General features: G+C 43.5%; 1 protein-coding gene across 2 annotated transcripts in view; it reads left to right on the top strand.

The window, feature by feature from the left end:
* Positions 1–16,689, top strand: part of ACAP2 (ArfGAP with coiled-coil, ankyrin repeat and PH domains 2) — a 137,822-nt gene that overhangs the window by 20,200 nt on the left and 100,933 nt on the right. For both annotated transcript variants that reach the window (XM_019503505.1, XM_019503506.1), the window contains exon 2: positions 16,200–16,257. In XM_019503505.1, the coding sequence (XP_019359050.1) occupies positions 16,200–16,257 (58 nt within the window). The remainder of the gene's footprint in view (positions 1–16,199; positions 16,258–16,689) is intronic.

Below are 16,689 nucleotides of genomic sequence, written 5' to 3'. Positions count from 1 at the left end.
GAGGTGGTGCTCTCCCCTGCCCTGGGGGTCTTCAAGAGGAGGTTAGATAGGCATCTGGCTGGGGTCATCTGAACCCAGCACACTTTCCTGCCTACGCAGGGGGTCGGACTTGATGATCTATTGAGGTCCCTTCTGACCCTAACGTCTATGAATCTATGAACTCGGACACAACAGGTCAGAATGTTTTTAACCCTATAGATTCCTATTTGAAATCTCTGGTTTGTCTTCCAAGTCGTGTTTGCACACCTAACATGTTAACATTGTGGCACCCTGGTTGAGAATTGCTGATCTAAGGAGTCAGTGGATGATGTCCAGTGAAACTCTGGAGGTGTGCATAGATAAGACAAATGGCAGTCCTACAATTTCCTGGGTTCCCTCTGGCCACGTCTCCTTCTTCATCTGGTAGATGGACAGCTTGTCCAGGGCCAGGAGGAGACTTACCTGAAGGTCCCAGGTCTTTGTAGGGCTATGGATGGGTTACTGGGCTAGATGGACCCGTGGTCTGACCCATTATGGCATCTCTTACATTATTCTGCTTTTTTTTGGATGTTTTCAGCAGCATTGGTGGAACTAAAGCCTGTGCTCAGAGTTCTCTCTATCATTTGAAGTATGAAATAGATTGTGATCAGGCTGCCTGATTTGATCTATAAATCATTAACCCTTCAAATACATTGTTATGTTCTGAAATGGATATAACGTTCAGAGAAATGTGTGGACATATGTAGAGAAATGTGTTCCATCTGTCCAGCTTCAACAATGACGTTGTCAGCAGGAGACTGACTTCCATCTTTGTCTGAGTCAAATGCTAGTTCAAGCCCAAAACTGATGCACATCAGTAGGAAATGGCCATTATAATGCAGCCTGAAATTTTGTGCCAAATTGAAATTCTGTGATTTAGTGATACAGTAATTGTGGTGAAAAATGTACCCAGCACCATAGGCACTTGAAGATCAAGAACTTGTGCTGTGATGTTTGGAAAAATGTACCCAGTACCTTAAGCCCTTCAAGAAAGAAATATTATATTAATTATGTTAAACAAGAGGACAGTAGGAGAACTGTAGAAATGAGTGATGGAAAGTCTGATCAGGTCTTCTAGTTTGCCCTGTTAAGTGCAAGATTATTTTGCAGTAATTTTAGAGTGAAATCATGGCAAAACTTTTAAATGAATTTTTATTTAAAATATATTTATATTTGTGGGTAGATTGGGTAAAGAAAGAGTCAGTATTTTAGAATCAGTTTTATGAAGGTAGAGGAGCCTTTTTTGGTTTTACATTGTTTCCTAAAGGGGTTCAGGCTCTGAATTTGTTCAGTCTCCTTTGAAAATTTATTCTATTTGTATCTGTTAAAGTCTTGCTGGGTTTATCCAATTTGCTTTTAAATATCCAGAAATATGGGAGCTTCTCGCATTTTGTCAGGGGAAATTTTATGTGGAAGGAGACTTCTCACCGAATTGATTTTCCTCATATTGTTAGGTTGTTGCCAGCAGTCCCTTGATTTGAGGATAATATCTACCACGGCTCATTGATGGGTCTTGAGGTGATGTAAGAGTCCAATTCTTGAGCCACAGATCTGTCCACAGAAGTTGCAGGTCTTTCCTCAAGGGAAAGTAGGCTGTACACTGGGATTTCTGTCCTTTTCCATCCTCTGTGCTCTCTTTTTTGCTTCGAGGGCAAGGTGCTTTGCCTTGAAGTGGACTGTCTCTTGATTGAAGTTGCAGCACCATTGCAGTTGGTTAGCAGCCAGCTCCCAGCTCTTGATGTCCACGTCTGTTTTCTTGAGGTCTGGGAGTGGAGCACTCGTTTTGGGGGTTGAGAGTCAGGCATTTGCAATGATGCATCCTTGCTTGACTCCAGTTCAGCTGACACATGGAACACTGTCTCTGATCAAAGAATGAGCACAGTCATCTGATCATGGAGAAACCTCTGGTCCTTGATGTACTTTTCAGGGTATCCAGATCTGGGCAGTACTTTACAAAGCTTTGTGACTGACAGTCTGAGGCCTTTAGGAGGTCAGTGAAGGCTGTGTATGGTTCCTGATGATGTTCCTGCCACTTTTATTGGACCTGGTGGGCTGCAAAGAGCGTGTCGGTTGCCCCACAGGATGATCTAAACCATGCTGAGATTCTGGCACGACTTTCTCAACAAGAGGTAGAAGATAGCTCAGGAGGATGTGGGTGAGTATTTTCCCTGCTATGGAAAAGATGGCAGTTATCTCAATAGTTCCCACACACAGACTTACTGCCTTTCTTGAAGATAGTCATAATGTAGGAGACTGAAGTGTTAAAACTGTGTGAAACAAAATCATTTCTACTTATAATGGTGGACTTTTAGAGAAAAGGTGGTCTATATAAAATTAAACTGCTAAGTAGAGGGAACAAATTACAGAGCAATTAGTCATGTGTGAAGTGCCCCTAAATATTTCCCTATTTATCCTCGTACCTCCCAACTAGTGGCATAAAGGGCAGGGCAGACCACCCCACCATAGCTGAGAGAACACCTTCTTGGCGGAGTTTTAACGTAGAATCTAGATTCTGCATTGTATAGGATGGTTTGCATAGGCATTTTTTTTCTTGAGCTGCACTCCAGCTAAGGAGAGTTGATGCATATATTTGTAAAACACATTTTTCTTGTATGAGAACCTACATTCAGTTTTTGATGGTTGACTTAACACGCTGTTTCAGTATATTCTGAGCACCTGGCTGGGGTCATTTGAGCCCAGTTTTCTTCCCTGCCCAGGGCAGGGGGTTGGACTAGAAGATCTACAAGGTTCCTTCCGACCCTACATCTATGAAATCTATGAAATTTCTGGCATGTATTCTGTGAGGGGCATACATAAGAGCAGGTACTGGAAGGCTTGCCCCCCTTCCCTACTGTGACAGAGTTTTATACCACCTGATTCTGTATTGGTGAAATAAGTGAGGGTCTGTTGTCCTGCTCCCTTAGTCAAAATATTCTTCTGAATACAGTAGGTATATTCATATCAAGGGTGGCATACTTATGGGCAGTATATCTTTAGGTCACTGTAAGGCAAGGAGTTCTTCCTGTCTGAGTTGATGGCTCAGCAGGGAGTCTAAGTAGTCTGAACTCATTTTATTTACTAGCTTGATATTCATTTATTGATATGTATCCACCATTATGGTTTCAGTCCCTGGAAAGATATAAAGGTACTGTCTTACAGAGTAGAGCTGTACAGTGAAACGCCACTTGTATTTGCAAATAGGAAATCAACACAGATGTTAGACAGCATGACATGTAGCTGGGAGTTTGTGCTGAAGATATTTTCCCAGCATGAATCACTGCAGACTGTAAATTGCTTTGAACAGTGGCAGCTCTTGCTTTGCGTGTGTACAGTACCTAGCACAGTGGTGCCCTTGTCTGACACTGCCTCCATACAAACAGTGATTATGTATTCAGGGGAGCGGAGGAGGTCTGGGATGGCCTTGCCTAGTGCTGCGCGTTACACGCCGTTTTGGTGGAACGGAGCACAGTCATGGGAAGTGGCTGTAACACAAATTGATGATTCAGACTCCATTTCAATGAAGGAGACGATCATCATTGCCTCTCTGGATTTCTAGCATTACTCAAAAATATGTTAGTAGCAGTCGATTTCACCTATTTTAAGAACATTGTCATTGACTCGCTATACAGCAGTTACATGATGTTGTAAAATCCCAATGTGAAATGACAGGTGCCTGGTTCAGTAGTAAGTACTAAACCAGCTGTGTTCTTCTTGTGCTAAGAACTGATGATTTTTTAAAGTTCTTTTCTTAGTCTTGCTGGTGAATCCTCTCTCTCTGAGACCACCTGAAAAACAGAACATGTTCATTGGCCTGTGTTTAGATCTTGTTTTGGTTTATTTGGCTACATCTGAAAGAGCTGGTGGGAGAACAGTAGTCCACACAGTGAATTTCCCTTGATCTGTAATAACTTGCAGACCCCAAGATGCTCATGTGCTGCTGTGTAACTAGGGTGCAGGGAATGGGGCACCAGCCCCAGGTGCTGACTGTGAGAGGGTGCCAGAATCGCCCCCTCAGTTTTTGCTGTGGCAGGGGCAGCCTCATACTGCCCCCCTGCCCAGCCATGGGAGCTGGGTGGTGCAGCACTGTACCAGGTGTGTATTTGAGGGGTAGGGGGCAAATGGAGTGAGTGGAATGATGCTTCCTTCCCCACCCTTGTGAGTCCTTGCCAGATCAGGCACAGCTCTGTGCCTGGGGGTGGTGGGGGGTGAATGGGGCCCCGGGGGCAGCTCCCAGGGAGTCTGGGTATGGGGATGCTGCTACTGAGTGCAAATAAGGTGTGGCAGCAGCAGCCCGGGCACTAAGCCTTCCCTTCCTCCTCCTACCGGGCCCCCGCCATGATCAGTGTATCCCCAAGCCACCCTTTGCTGTAGAAACAGTATTGCAGTCAATTTGGGTTGGTTGGTTGTTTTTTAACCAATAGTAGTGCATGATGCAGTCTTCAACCTGTTTGCCATTAGCTCCTTTGCATTTAGTGACTGAAAGTCAGCTGCAGTGTGTTAGTTGTGGTATCAGTGACAGAGGAAACTAGAAATATTCAGAATTAAAATCCTTTGGTAGCTGGCCTTTTGTTTTAAAATCAGTCGTTTAAAAATACCTAACCAGAATTAGTTGTCCTGGAAGGTCAGACTCAACTGGTTATGTGCTTTCTTTTATCTAAGCATAGGTGGTTGCTCATGCTTTTATTCTACATATTCTGTTAGTGTGAGAAGAAAAACTTTCTGTGACATTTTAACTTACAGCTAACATTCATTGAGATTATATTCTCTTATTTGTTAGGGCCCTGGTTATGCTGTCTTGTTAGTTGTTTTTTTTCTCCCCACTAAATCTGTTTAATTTTTTCAAAATTTTGAATGTTTTCCTCCACTGAACTGACCCATGATTACCTAGTTCTGTACCAGGCCTTGTGTTTTGCCAGCAAACTTGATTATTTTGCAAATTTCTTCTTACTGGTCATATGAATAAAAGTCAGTCACATTAGTGCAAGCACAGGTCCTGCCGGATGTGTTTTTTCAGGCCCAAGTAGCTCTATTAATTTTTCACTCTCTCTAAACCTGTTTTTCCCTTTCAAATAGCTGTCTTCCCCATACATTTTGACCTTGGAAGTGCGCAGTATCAACAGTTTTTTCTGAAAACAACCGTCTTTTTCTCTTGCTCTCAAGACTTTTCAGCTATGTTGTCAAATCCCTTAATAGCTTTGATGTCCCATTTCTGCCTATTCCGCAGGAGTTGGAAAACCTTGATGAGGAACTGATTCCGGAATAGCACTGGTGCTGGGCACTGTGGCTGAGGCATCATTTTGCTAAAACTTTTCTGAGACTAGGAACTCTAACTAAAGCCACATTCCTGCAGAGAGGTCCATAGGATTATGATTCCTGCACATTCGTGGAACCTTTACTGGCTTAGGCAGGATTTGTCCATGCAGAGCTTGTAACAGGGGTGGGGTCTGCATCTTGGATGATTTTTAAAAAACATCTGGTTTAGTTCATGATGGCCAACGTGACCTGCTTGCAGATGCTGCTTTTTGAAAATGGCTTTGCCCCCAGGGACAGTCGTCTTAGTCCTGTGGTGAGGGTTTCTGTGTCCTTTCCCCTTCCTACTCCTAGCCTGTCCTGTTCCTCAGCGATCACTGCTATGGTGGCACTGTTCAGGTTACAGGTCTATTTGCCTAGGGTTTTTTTCCCTTAAATCTTGGTAGTGATTTCATATAACTTAACTGAGAACACTTCCTCTGTTTCTAGAGTGATTTTTTTTTTTTTTTTTAAATACTGTTAATGCCAACATTTCTTCATACTGTCACAGTTCTGGCTGGGTTTTCTCTTACCCAACATTTTGTCAGTCTTTGCTTTCTGTTCTTTACTGATTTCCTTTCCATATGTAATCCTGATTTTGTTTACTTATTTTTCCCTTGGAATTTTTATGACTGCTAAAAGCTTCTCTTTTCACACAGAAATATAGCTAACATTTTCATCTAATAAATTTATGCTTGCTATCTCCTGAAAACTAAATGAGCTCTCAAGGCTGCCACTGTTTATATCATGTTGTTTCTTTCCTTTTTTTAAAAAACCCAAAAACATTAGATTCCTTGGAATGACCTTTATTTCTTTCAGTATTTTAAGCAATATTTCACAAGTATTTTTCTTAGGCCCAGGGAGTGAGAGAATATTATCAGTTTGTGTTATATTTCCTCTCCTAAACCAATTCTGTTATTTTAAAAACTTTTTATCTCTACTAACGGAATTCCTCTGCGTGCATCTTCCTTTCTGCTTGCTATTTAAACTCATCCCCAGCATCTCTGTGTACTCTCAGCCAAAATATTAGATCTTTTTGTCTGTGTGTAATCCACAGCTCTTCTCTCTGCCCCGTTGTTCTCAAGAGATCCCATGCATCACACTCACATGTTGTTTACAAAGGTCGTAGGTATGGATGATATTTTAGATTAGTGGTGCTCAACCTTTTTCCCTGGCAGACTGGGTGGGCAGTGTCTGATCCGTCTGCAGGCTGGATCCAGCTGGTGTTCCTGATCTGGGGCAGGTGTAGTGGGACACACGGAGGAGGGAAGGGGGAAGCCCAGCCCTGTTTTAGATGAATAGGACAGAGCCTTGGCTGAAAAAACTTACTGTCTAAACAGCCCAAGTGTAAGCAGATGAAAGTAGCCCATGTGAGAAGTGGAGAGGAATGCCGCAGAGAATGAGGTAGCAGAGGCAGAAACCTAAAGACAATAGATTTTAAGTTGAATTTTTAGTATACTTCATACAGCTGGGAGGGGACATGGCCAAAGCATGATTTTGAGGTGGCCCCTGTTGTTTTAGTTTAGTGATAAATTCCTGACACCTGGTTTGCATTACTTAATTTTATCTGTTCGTTACTGGTTGGAATATGGCCCAGAGCTGCTGTATTTCTTCCAGTCTCAGCCTGGATCTATTCCACCTGTCCTGCAGAACTGCCTATGCTATCACAAATCACAGGCATTGTGGTCTTGTTGGGCAGTTAGGTTCCTCTGTTTGCTGACCACAAATGAGTCCACTGAGTTTCCCTGTGCTTAATTCCCTGTTTGTAAAACTGAGATGATGCTTGTTCTGCCTCAGGAACATAGGGCTGTAGTGGAGCTTCTGTGTCATGAACATTCAGTTCCCAGGTATACCAGGCAAGCAAGTCATATCGGTCCTCTCACTAACCGATCCAGCTTCATCTTAAAACTAGTTAGGGTTTTTTTTTTTTCCTGTTTCTTCCTGCTACTTGTATTGGGAGGCCGTTGCAGAACTTGGGAGCTTTGGTGGTGGTCACGTCCTCATGGTCCTGTAGCTTAAATAGCTTTTCTGCACCTCTGGTGTTTTGTTCTTTCTCCACAATCTTATGTATAACAGTATTAATACTCCTTCTCAGATTTCGTTTTGCAAGGCTAAATAAGCTAAACTTTTTTAGTAGTTCAGTAGGCTCCATTCCCCGATCGTCCTAGCTGCTCTCTGAACCCGTTGCAATTTGAATTAATCACTTTTGAATATGGGTCACCAACATTATAGACAGTATTCTTGATGTCTCCCCAGTGCCTTGTATAGTAGCATTAATATTTCTCTATTTCTACTGGAAATGCCTTTCATGCAACCTACAACCACATCTGCCTGTTTTGTGGCCACCTCACTTTGCCTCACTGTCCTGTGATTAACTAATACACTCAGGTCTTCCTTATTCTCTGTCATATCAGCCTGGGGGATGATCAGGTGATATTAGGAATGTGTGCTAACCCTCAAATGCATAATCTTGTGATTTGTGCTACTGAGCCACCTCGCTGCAATCTATTGAAAGTCAGCCCTTGACACAGATTTTACCCCAGCACTCTTCTACCCAGGGGTAGGGGGTGGGACTTGACTTTCTTCTGAGGTCCCTTCCATCCCTAAAAATCTATGAATCTGTTAATCTTATCCCTTTATTCCAGTTCTCCAGGATCATCCAGTTCTTCCTGTATGATGCCTGGATCCTGTTTTAATGATGCCTCCCAAATTTTTGTCATCATAGATTTCATAAGCCCACTCATTTTTGTTATGCATGAAGTCATTAAAAAAATGTTTGTTCTTTTTAATGACTTCCTGAGACTGATCCTGACTGCTCTCCAGCCTGCTAGTTCTTTATTCAGCCCAGTACATTGTTGTCAGCCCTTTAATCAAATTTCTTGCATATCGCAGTTCTTGTACTAATCCCTATTTGGTGCCTCTTAATATTGTTCTTTGTGGCATTTATTGGAAAATAATAGTGTCACTGGGCTAGAAGGGACTTGTCTAAGTTTCACTTAAACTTCCAGCAGTGGAGTGACCATCATCTCTCAGGATGAACCAGTTCCAGTGCTTTCCTACATTTCAGGCAGATGAGACCTAATTTGTTACTACTTTTACCTAAATCAGTACCTCTCAGCCAACCTTTCTGATCCTGTGGCTTGCCACCTCCTTACAGCCCACTCTGCCTTCTCTCCCCCTAGCCCCCAGTCATATCCTACCTGGTTTTGCACCCAGTCTTGCCCACAGGTCATGCACAGCTCACAGGCCTCTCGCCAGGCAGGCTTCAGGGACACTGAGCATGCTGCCTACTCCAGCTCTGGAACAAAAGCAGTGTGCACTTGTGCAGCCCCAGGTTTGGATCAGTTAATACCGTCTCATAGAGGAAATTAGCCCTCCCACAGCATCGCTGGTTCCTGTTTGAGTGGTGCCTGTATGGGAAAGCCTGGTGTCTCATTGATGTTGCAGGACTGTTCAGGGAAGTCAGCTGACGTGCCCCCACCCCAGTCAACCAGTTGAGAACTCCTGGTTTAGAAAATTTGTTATTTGATCAGAGCCAGATACCACGTTTCTCTGGCATGATGTCTTTAGCCAACCTATACTGATTTTTAGCCGTTTACTCCCGTGTCTTCATTCCTTCCTTCATAATGTGTTTTAAAGACTGGCATACTAGTGAGATCATGTTACTGGGCCTGTAGTTGCCTGGGTCCCTTCGTTTCCCCCCTTCTTTAGACATAGGTACCTTGTCTTCTGTTCTCCAGTTCTGTGGTACCACCCATGACCCAAGAGATTTGTTAGAAATCCATGCCGCCCAGCCTGAAATACCGTGTGCCAGTTCTTTCAAAACTAGGAGAATACCCGTGTCTGCTGATTTGAGCAGACGGAGCTCATAGTGTTCTGCTGTTTCTTTGGGTATGATAATTTCTATTTCCTCATCATTCCTCTTATCTAATTTGTCTTTGCCCTTGTGTTTGGTTTCATTTTATTGAAAAGTTAAGACAAAGTAGTCATTTAGTCTAGGGCCACACCTGCATTATCTTTAGTCACTTCTCTTCCCTTGTTCTCTCTGTATGACTGAAGAACCTTTTGCTATCTGTTTTATTTTCCTTTACACATCTAACATCCCTCCCTCTCTCCTTCCTGTCCTTTGAAACTACTTTATCAGTTTTTTCTTGCATTTCTTGTAGGCTTTCTCCCTGTTTCTGATATTCTTGTCAAGGTGGCTGTTTGTGGAGTTTAGGCTTGGAACTCCTTCCTGTGTGTTTGGGGTGTAAGTTTCAGCTGGTTAATGCACCTGTCACTTAAAACAAAGAAAATTGAAGCCCTTGAGGTGTTCAGACCGGGTGACTTCACTAACTACTTCCCTTATGTTTTTTAAATGTTGCCCTCCTGAAATGGAACGCCGTAGTTTCAGACTTTTTTGTTTATTCTTCCATCAGCTTGACCTGTGCTATAAAGCTAAATTGATATTTGTGTGGTTTTCCTGTAGCTTTGATTATGGGGTTCATGTAAGCACATATATTGGCACCTACAAATGGTGAGACAATTAAAACAAATTGCCCCCCCCCCCCAATGTTATCTACGTGGAGAATGTTAGTTAGCCATTTTGGTCTGAAGTCAGGCAGAAGGCAGGGTGGAGATGCACCTTATCAACAACAGTTCCCAACCTCGGGTTGTGACCCAAATGAGGGTTGCGGGGGCAATGCTGGCAGCGCTGTATGCAAAGGATGAGCAGTGCCAAGTGCCAGGAGCTCCCCTGCCCTCGTGCTGCTTCCGCCGCCACCACACTCTGCTCCCAGCAACAGGTCGTGGCAAAAAAAGATTGGGAACCACTGTTATAGACTGACTGCATCAGAGATGCATTAGCTTTCATGAAGCTGTCATGCACAAGTTGTACATGTTCTTTCATAGCATCTGCTGGAGCTCTTGCTCATGAAAGCTTATGCATCTCTGATTCAGTTGGTCTGTAAAGTACATCTCTGCCCTGTCTGTTGTCAATGTGATTACAGTACCTGACCTTCAGGAACCGCATGTATTTCAGGCTTGTATGTGCAATTGGATATTCATGTAGAGACTGTTTGATATCACGTCATATTATGTTGTGAGGTAAGCTGTCACATGTGGGTGTTGCATAGTATTTGCTGGAGAAGAATGCAAGGTGAGATGGGAAAGGGCTTGAATTCATACCTAGCCCTTGACTTTTGAATTGGATGCACAGTCCAAGGCGAGATTTTGTCCAGTGTTTGTAAACGATGGTCATTTCATCCCCAAATGTGGGGGCTAGATTTAAAACTACTAATTAAAGCTATCGGCACCTCACCTCGCCTAGGCTACCTGAGAAGTAAATTTACTTGGGTTAGATTGGGCTAACCTAGCTCTTTCACTGTTCAAAGGGAGCCAAGGAGCAGTGGCAGAAGGCAAAAGGGCATTTGCCACAATGCCATTTTCTTAGCTCTCCTTTGTGAAATGTTTTTCCTCTTGAAGGCTCAGTTGTTTTTTTTGGGCCATAGAAGATGGTAATATTGCTTTATTTACTCTGTGGCTGTACAACAATTGTTTGAAAGTTAATATAGCTACACTTTAGTGAATGGAAAAATGTGATTGCAGTAAGTTCACTATAAAAAAATAAAGCAATATTTGAAAGATCCTTTAACTACTGTAGTTTATTTTATACCATGTACTCATGCTGTGCTATTAAACTAGGGTAGAAGTGCGAAGGACATGCAACTTCCAGTCAAATCAAAGAAACATGCATCAAGATGATATCTTATATGAGAAATGTACAGGTAAAAGTTTTCTTACAGTAGAGCCTTGCATTGTGATTAAAGCATTAGACAGTAGAAGCAAACGGTCCCCACCTTGCAAACAGATACCATGGTGTCTAGAGGTGCCTCTTCAGATAGCAATTAAGTATTGTATTCCATTTTACTTTCACTGGCCTTCTGCCACTGTAAATGCAATAAGGACTGAACCGTAAAACTTAGGTTTTGAGTCTTTCAGTTAATAATAGTGACCTACAATACCAACTCCCACAAGCTTATAGTCTAATATATGGACCTAATATATGGACAAGACATGTAAACAGGGGAATCGAGGTAGAGGATGAGGGTAATTTAAAAAAAAAGAAGCCTTTTTAGCTAAGACTAGCTGTGTGTTCAACCAGTAATTGGGCAGAGTGATGTGAATTGCAGTTCATCATGTCCATGTGTCTCAGAGAGAAAACAAGACCCCTGCCCCCAAGTGCCTCGTGCCTATCTGGTACCATACCCCTGTTGAAATCCTTGCAGGTTAATGCCTTGTTTCACTGACAGTCTTCTAACTGATTGATTACGTGGATGAGGTCAGGTTAGAGGGGAGAGGCTACGCTGCACTACACTTATCCTCAAGCTTGGTTGCTTTAGTCACTGTTGTTTTATGTAGGAAGTAGATTATACTAGTGTGCTGCTGGTTTCTGATGGAAAGAAACCACTGGATCCTACCTGGTCTAGGAAATATGCTGTCAGATACATTATTTGACTGAAGATTCAACAGGTATGACAATGTAAATGGATTTATGGGCTGCATGTAAAGGTCTAGTCCAGTGGTTATCCACCTGTTTAAACTCAAGGCACGCCTTGTAAAATACAACCTCTTTGTTTTCACTCATTTTTAACCACAGAAAAATAATAGAGCTTTCTTTTTCTGTTTAGAGCTCAGAAAAAACTCAGTAGTCAGAATATTTTTAATGCTATAGATTTGGGGGTGCTTTGATCTTTTCAAGCGTGCTGCAGGGTGCCTTGCAGTGTTAGCACTGTTACTTGTGCAAACATAATTCACAAGATAAAACCAGAGATTTCCAGTGTGTCCAAATCATTCTGGCCTGCTGTGGTCTTTCTGAGTTTTTTACAACAGGAGAATTGCTTTGTTTTCTGACTGCACAATAGTAATGGGAAAATGAAGAGCTGGTGTTTTCAGGGAGGTGCCTCCAGTCTACCAAGGGGTGCGTTGAGTCTAAAAAGGCTGAGGGCCATTGCCTTAGTTACATTTTGAGAGGCAGTGGGCACTAGGCTGAATTCTCTGCTTGGTGTCCTCCCATCTAAAAAGTTCAAGAACCACGGGACATGGGTCACTTCAGTTTTTATTCTTTAAAAAAGATTTAGTCCTGGCCTGGATTCTTCTCCCATCCTTTCTTCTGCTCCTCCAGCTGAGGCAGTGCAGAGAGGATTACTTTAGCACACTGAGCCCCATGGGTTGAGGGGAGGAGAAACGCCTTTTGGAGAATTCACGTTGTAGTATGAAGGGGTTACCTGTTTGCACAAACCATTCCCCCTGCAGCAGCTGTTCTGGTTTTGGGCCTTCCTGTCTGGAGTTTGAACAGCTGAGGAGGCCACAGATGTTTTGCTCTGCATCAGCACTGAGTTGAACCAGAAGATTTGCTCCTTTAGTCCTAATTCCAGAGCTGTTTGGCTGAGACTGCTGGCCCAAGCCCCAGTCCCAGCTTCCACTTCTCTCTGGACATTAATTCACGAAGGACAAACATTCTTGGTACTTGTCACAATTGACGTCCAGTCCTTGCTGTTGCTGTATGAATGTTTCCTGCATTTATAACAGGAGATTTTTGTTTTGGCTCAGAGTAGGGGCTTGGTCTGAATTATGAGAATGTTATGTGAACTGTAAGTAATCCCCGTCCCAGATGTTTTCAGTAGAGAAAATAGGCCTATTTTATATTCTGTTGCTTTGCTTGGAACAGCTAAAATGAGAAGAAACAAGTAAACTCTGAAGAAGCAAGTGCATATCCTAGTAAAACATACTTCAGTCAGCTGTCCAGAGCGTGTGCTCCAACCTTGCACTCATTCTCTCCAAATAGCTTGAAAAGTGTCATTGATGTATTGATATGGCTATGCTCAGTGCAGGAGGTCAGGGTTTATTTTCTATCTTTTTCCTAATAGTTTATCCTTGTTTTGATCCTGTCAAGTACACTTACCCATAAGAGTTTCTGGATGGTAGGATGAGCTGTAGAAGCAGCCAGAGCAAGGGAACTTTGGGCCCAGTTATGAAGGGTTAAATGGGGTCTAAGTCAGGCCACCGTTTCTTCCTTGGTAGCTCCAGGGCCCAGAGCTTGCCCAGGGCTGTGGGCAGCGCCTCTCTCACTATGTAGCCTTGGGAGGAAAGTTGCAGAGGTGAATGAGCTAGTGAGGAAATGACCCATTCAGAGAACTTTCTATCTTGACTTGGACTTGGCAGAATGAGGAGAGAGAGAGACTTGTTCTTTGCTTTAAACCTTCTCTTCAGTGTCTTCATCTTGGCTTCACTGAACACCTGCATGTCAGCTCTTCTCTATTGACCTGCCTACCTGTCTGCGTCCTAGAACTATACACAATGGGGGTGGGAAGGGACCTCAGGAGGTCACGTCTTGTCCAACCCCCTGCTCAAAGCAGGACCATCCTCCAGCATCTGCCCTTCCTGCCCTTTTGTTTCCATTTAGTCAGTTCCTTCCTAATTCCTTCCTCTTCCTTCTCCTCCAAAAAAGACTGAAGTGAACGTGTTTCTGCTACCATTGGACTGTTTGGCAGTTCCACCTCTGCTTGCAACCTGTGCTTGTCTGGCCTGTTCAGATCGCCACTTTTTTGCAGCAGGGACTGGCTGCTGCTCCCTGTTTTTTTTGCCAAGAGTCTGATGCAGTGAAAACCCATTACTGATTGGTCCTCAGCTCTGTCAGTAAACATAATTAAGTCTCTTTTTTTTTTTTTCTTTTTTTTAATCTGGCAGACCCACTGAGGAATGAAGTCATCATTGCTTGTGCTCTGGGTGTCTAAACCTTTTGATACTTGTTCCTTTCTTTCTCCTCTTGTACAGTTTGAATTCCATGTGTTCTTTGAAAACGTATCTATTGTAGAGACTAAATGGAAGCAAGCTATTTGCAGACAAGGAGCAACAAAGAGTTCTTGACTGTGCGGCATGATTGTTGGCCTGCACATTTTGACTCTGGAAGATATTCTTAGTTGCACTAGAATATAGCTGTGTATGAGCCAGTTGCTGCAGTTATAGCGAGCATGTCCCATAGAAACCATTAAGCACCAAAGGTCTGATCCAAAAGCTTTAGCTCTGTATTTCCTGGCTTGAATTAATGTACATAGCAGCGAGTTTTCAAAATTTTCAGTGGGAATGGACTGTTCCAGTGTGCTAACACAGAGGAAGAACCGAGCAAAATTGCAGAACATTGTGCAACTTTGGATATGAAGGGCCCGTGTCATGTTCGGAGATGGTGGTGTAGCCAGAGAGCCGTCTTGTCACAAGCCCAGCATTGATGCTTGACTCTCTGGCTTGGATCAGTGGTCGTCAACCTTTATAGATTCAGGGAACCACTCCACAAGTCTTGACTTTGGCAGCACCCCGGTTGAGAACCAGCTGTGCTGTCTTGGCTTACCTCAGTGGTTCTCAGCTGGGGTGCTGCGCTGCTGTGGCCAGGTAAAAATGCCTTGCATGCCTCATGCACAGCTGCACTGGGAAGAGCTATGGCACCAGCAGGCACTTCTCCTGCGTTAGGGCTTTCTGATAAGCTTAAAGTAGGTTGGAGTGTGCACTTATGCTGCAGCCCTTCCAGGTCCAACCCTGCACCTCGTCTCCCAGAAACTGGTGCAGGGGCAGGTGGAACTGTCCTGTGCACCTCTTTCCAGGAGGAGCGTGGGATGGCCAAACTGGGAAGGGCTCTGGCACCAGTAGGCTCTCCTGTCTGCTTGAGGCTTATTGGAGCGTGTGCCTGTATCGCATCCCCTCCTGGTCGGGCAACACACGAGGCTCACAGGCACTCTCACCTGGCCATGGGGGCAATGCCTGTGCCACTGCACCCTGGTTGAGAGCCGGTGGTTGAGACAAGTAGGTGACTGAAAGTATTTTACTTTACCGTGTCAGGGTTTGCTGCAGGTAATGGTTCAGTGCGACTCTTCTCAGACAGTTCTGATTAGAAGGAATGTGCTTGGGTTTCTATCGGAGAGCAGCAACTAGAATTTTGTGGTGCAACTTTTGGACGCATTTAGAGTGGCAAGGCATTGACCTGAGCACATCTTGCACCATCATAAACTCTGTAAAACTTCTTTTCTGTAAGACAAGGTTCTTTGGGTGAATCTGATATCTGTTATTAGACCAACTAAATAGTTGGAGAATTTTTAAGCAAGCTTTCGGGTTCAAAAACCCATCGTCAGGCTAAGGAAGTTTCAGCAGTTGATGTGTGCTCTTCCTGGATGGAATGAAACGTAAAAAAGCCAGAGGCTGGGCTGGTATGCATACAAGATAGGCAGTCAGTGAAAATGTAGATAGAAGAGTCAATGGGTCTCTTCTGTAAGGCATTCGTCTGTGCTTCAAGTAGCAGCAGCAGTAATATACTTTGCACCTAATGCAATAGGGTTGTTCCAGTACTCGAGCTGTTTTAGTCATGAGTTTTGTGTGTGAGAAATGCAAGCAGCTTCTACTGGCCTATGAAAATATGAAAGAGAAACAATCTGACTGAATTCATGACGGAAAAAGCCAGGCACCTGCATCATCTAGCATTGTCTTGCAGAGGCACTCGGTTTTTTAAAATGTTTCATTTCTCTGATAATGAGTCTAAACTTTCTTTCCAAACCTTATCCCTGGGTTTTGTAAACTGTCACATTGTGCTTCGTGCTGCCCAAGAGAGACAATACGTTTGGCCCCTACCTCATCTATCCCAGTGCCGACGGCTCTTCCCTTCCTACTGTGTTAGTATCTCCGAATGTTAGTGAGCTTTTATGTAGCCATTAGCCAAGCTAATGGTTTCCTCCTGTTATTCCCTCCACCCCTTCTTCAACAGACATCTCAGTCAGTATTTTTCTGATAATGACCTGAACTGAACATGTAGTCGCAAAGTATATTTTGTGTAATGCCTTCGTATGCAACATATTATTTTAATCTTGCAGGGCTGCTTTAGAAGAAGTGGAAGGAGATGTGACGGAATTAGAACTGAAACTCGATAAGGTAAGATGCTTAATGTGACTATCGGTATGTTGTAAACTTAAAAAAATTAAATTGTTTAGTAGGATTAAATGAATCTTCAGTTTCTGCTTTTCCATGGTGAGTGCTACTTGTATTGTCTTGTGCTTAGTGGTATCTTAACATGTAGCTGGTACATTTGGCAGTGCAGTTGCACATTTTGCATGACACATTTGTGCAGTGCTAAATTAGACTTAGTTTCATAGTTTCTAGGGTCGGAAAGGACCTGAGCAGACCATCAAGTCCGACCCCCGGCCATGGCAGGAAAAAGTACTGGGGTCAAACGACCCCAGCGAGGCGTTCATCCAGCCTCCTCTGAAAGACCCCCAGGGTAGGAGCCAGCACCACTTCTCTTGGAAGTTGGTTCCAGATCCTAGCCGCCCTGACCGTGAAGTCGTGCCTCCTGATATCTAGCCT

The sequence above is a fragment of the Gavialis gangeticus genome, unplaced genomic scaffold (genome assembly GCF_001723915.1).
Source record: "Gavialis gangeticus isolate Ggan-Ray unplaced genomic scaffold, GavGan_comp1, whole genome shotgun sequence".
Lineage (NCBI taxonomy): Eukaryota > Metazoa > Chordata > Crocodylia > Gavialidae > Gavialis > Gavialis gangeticus.
The sequence above is the reverse complement of the archived record's forward strand: the minus strand, read 5'-3'. Positions and strand labels throughout refer to the sequence as shown.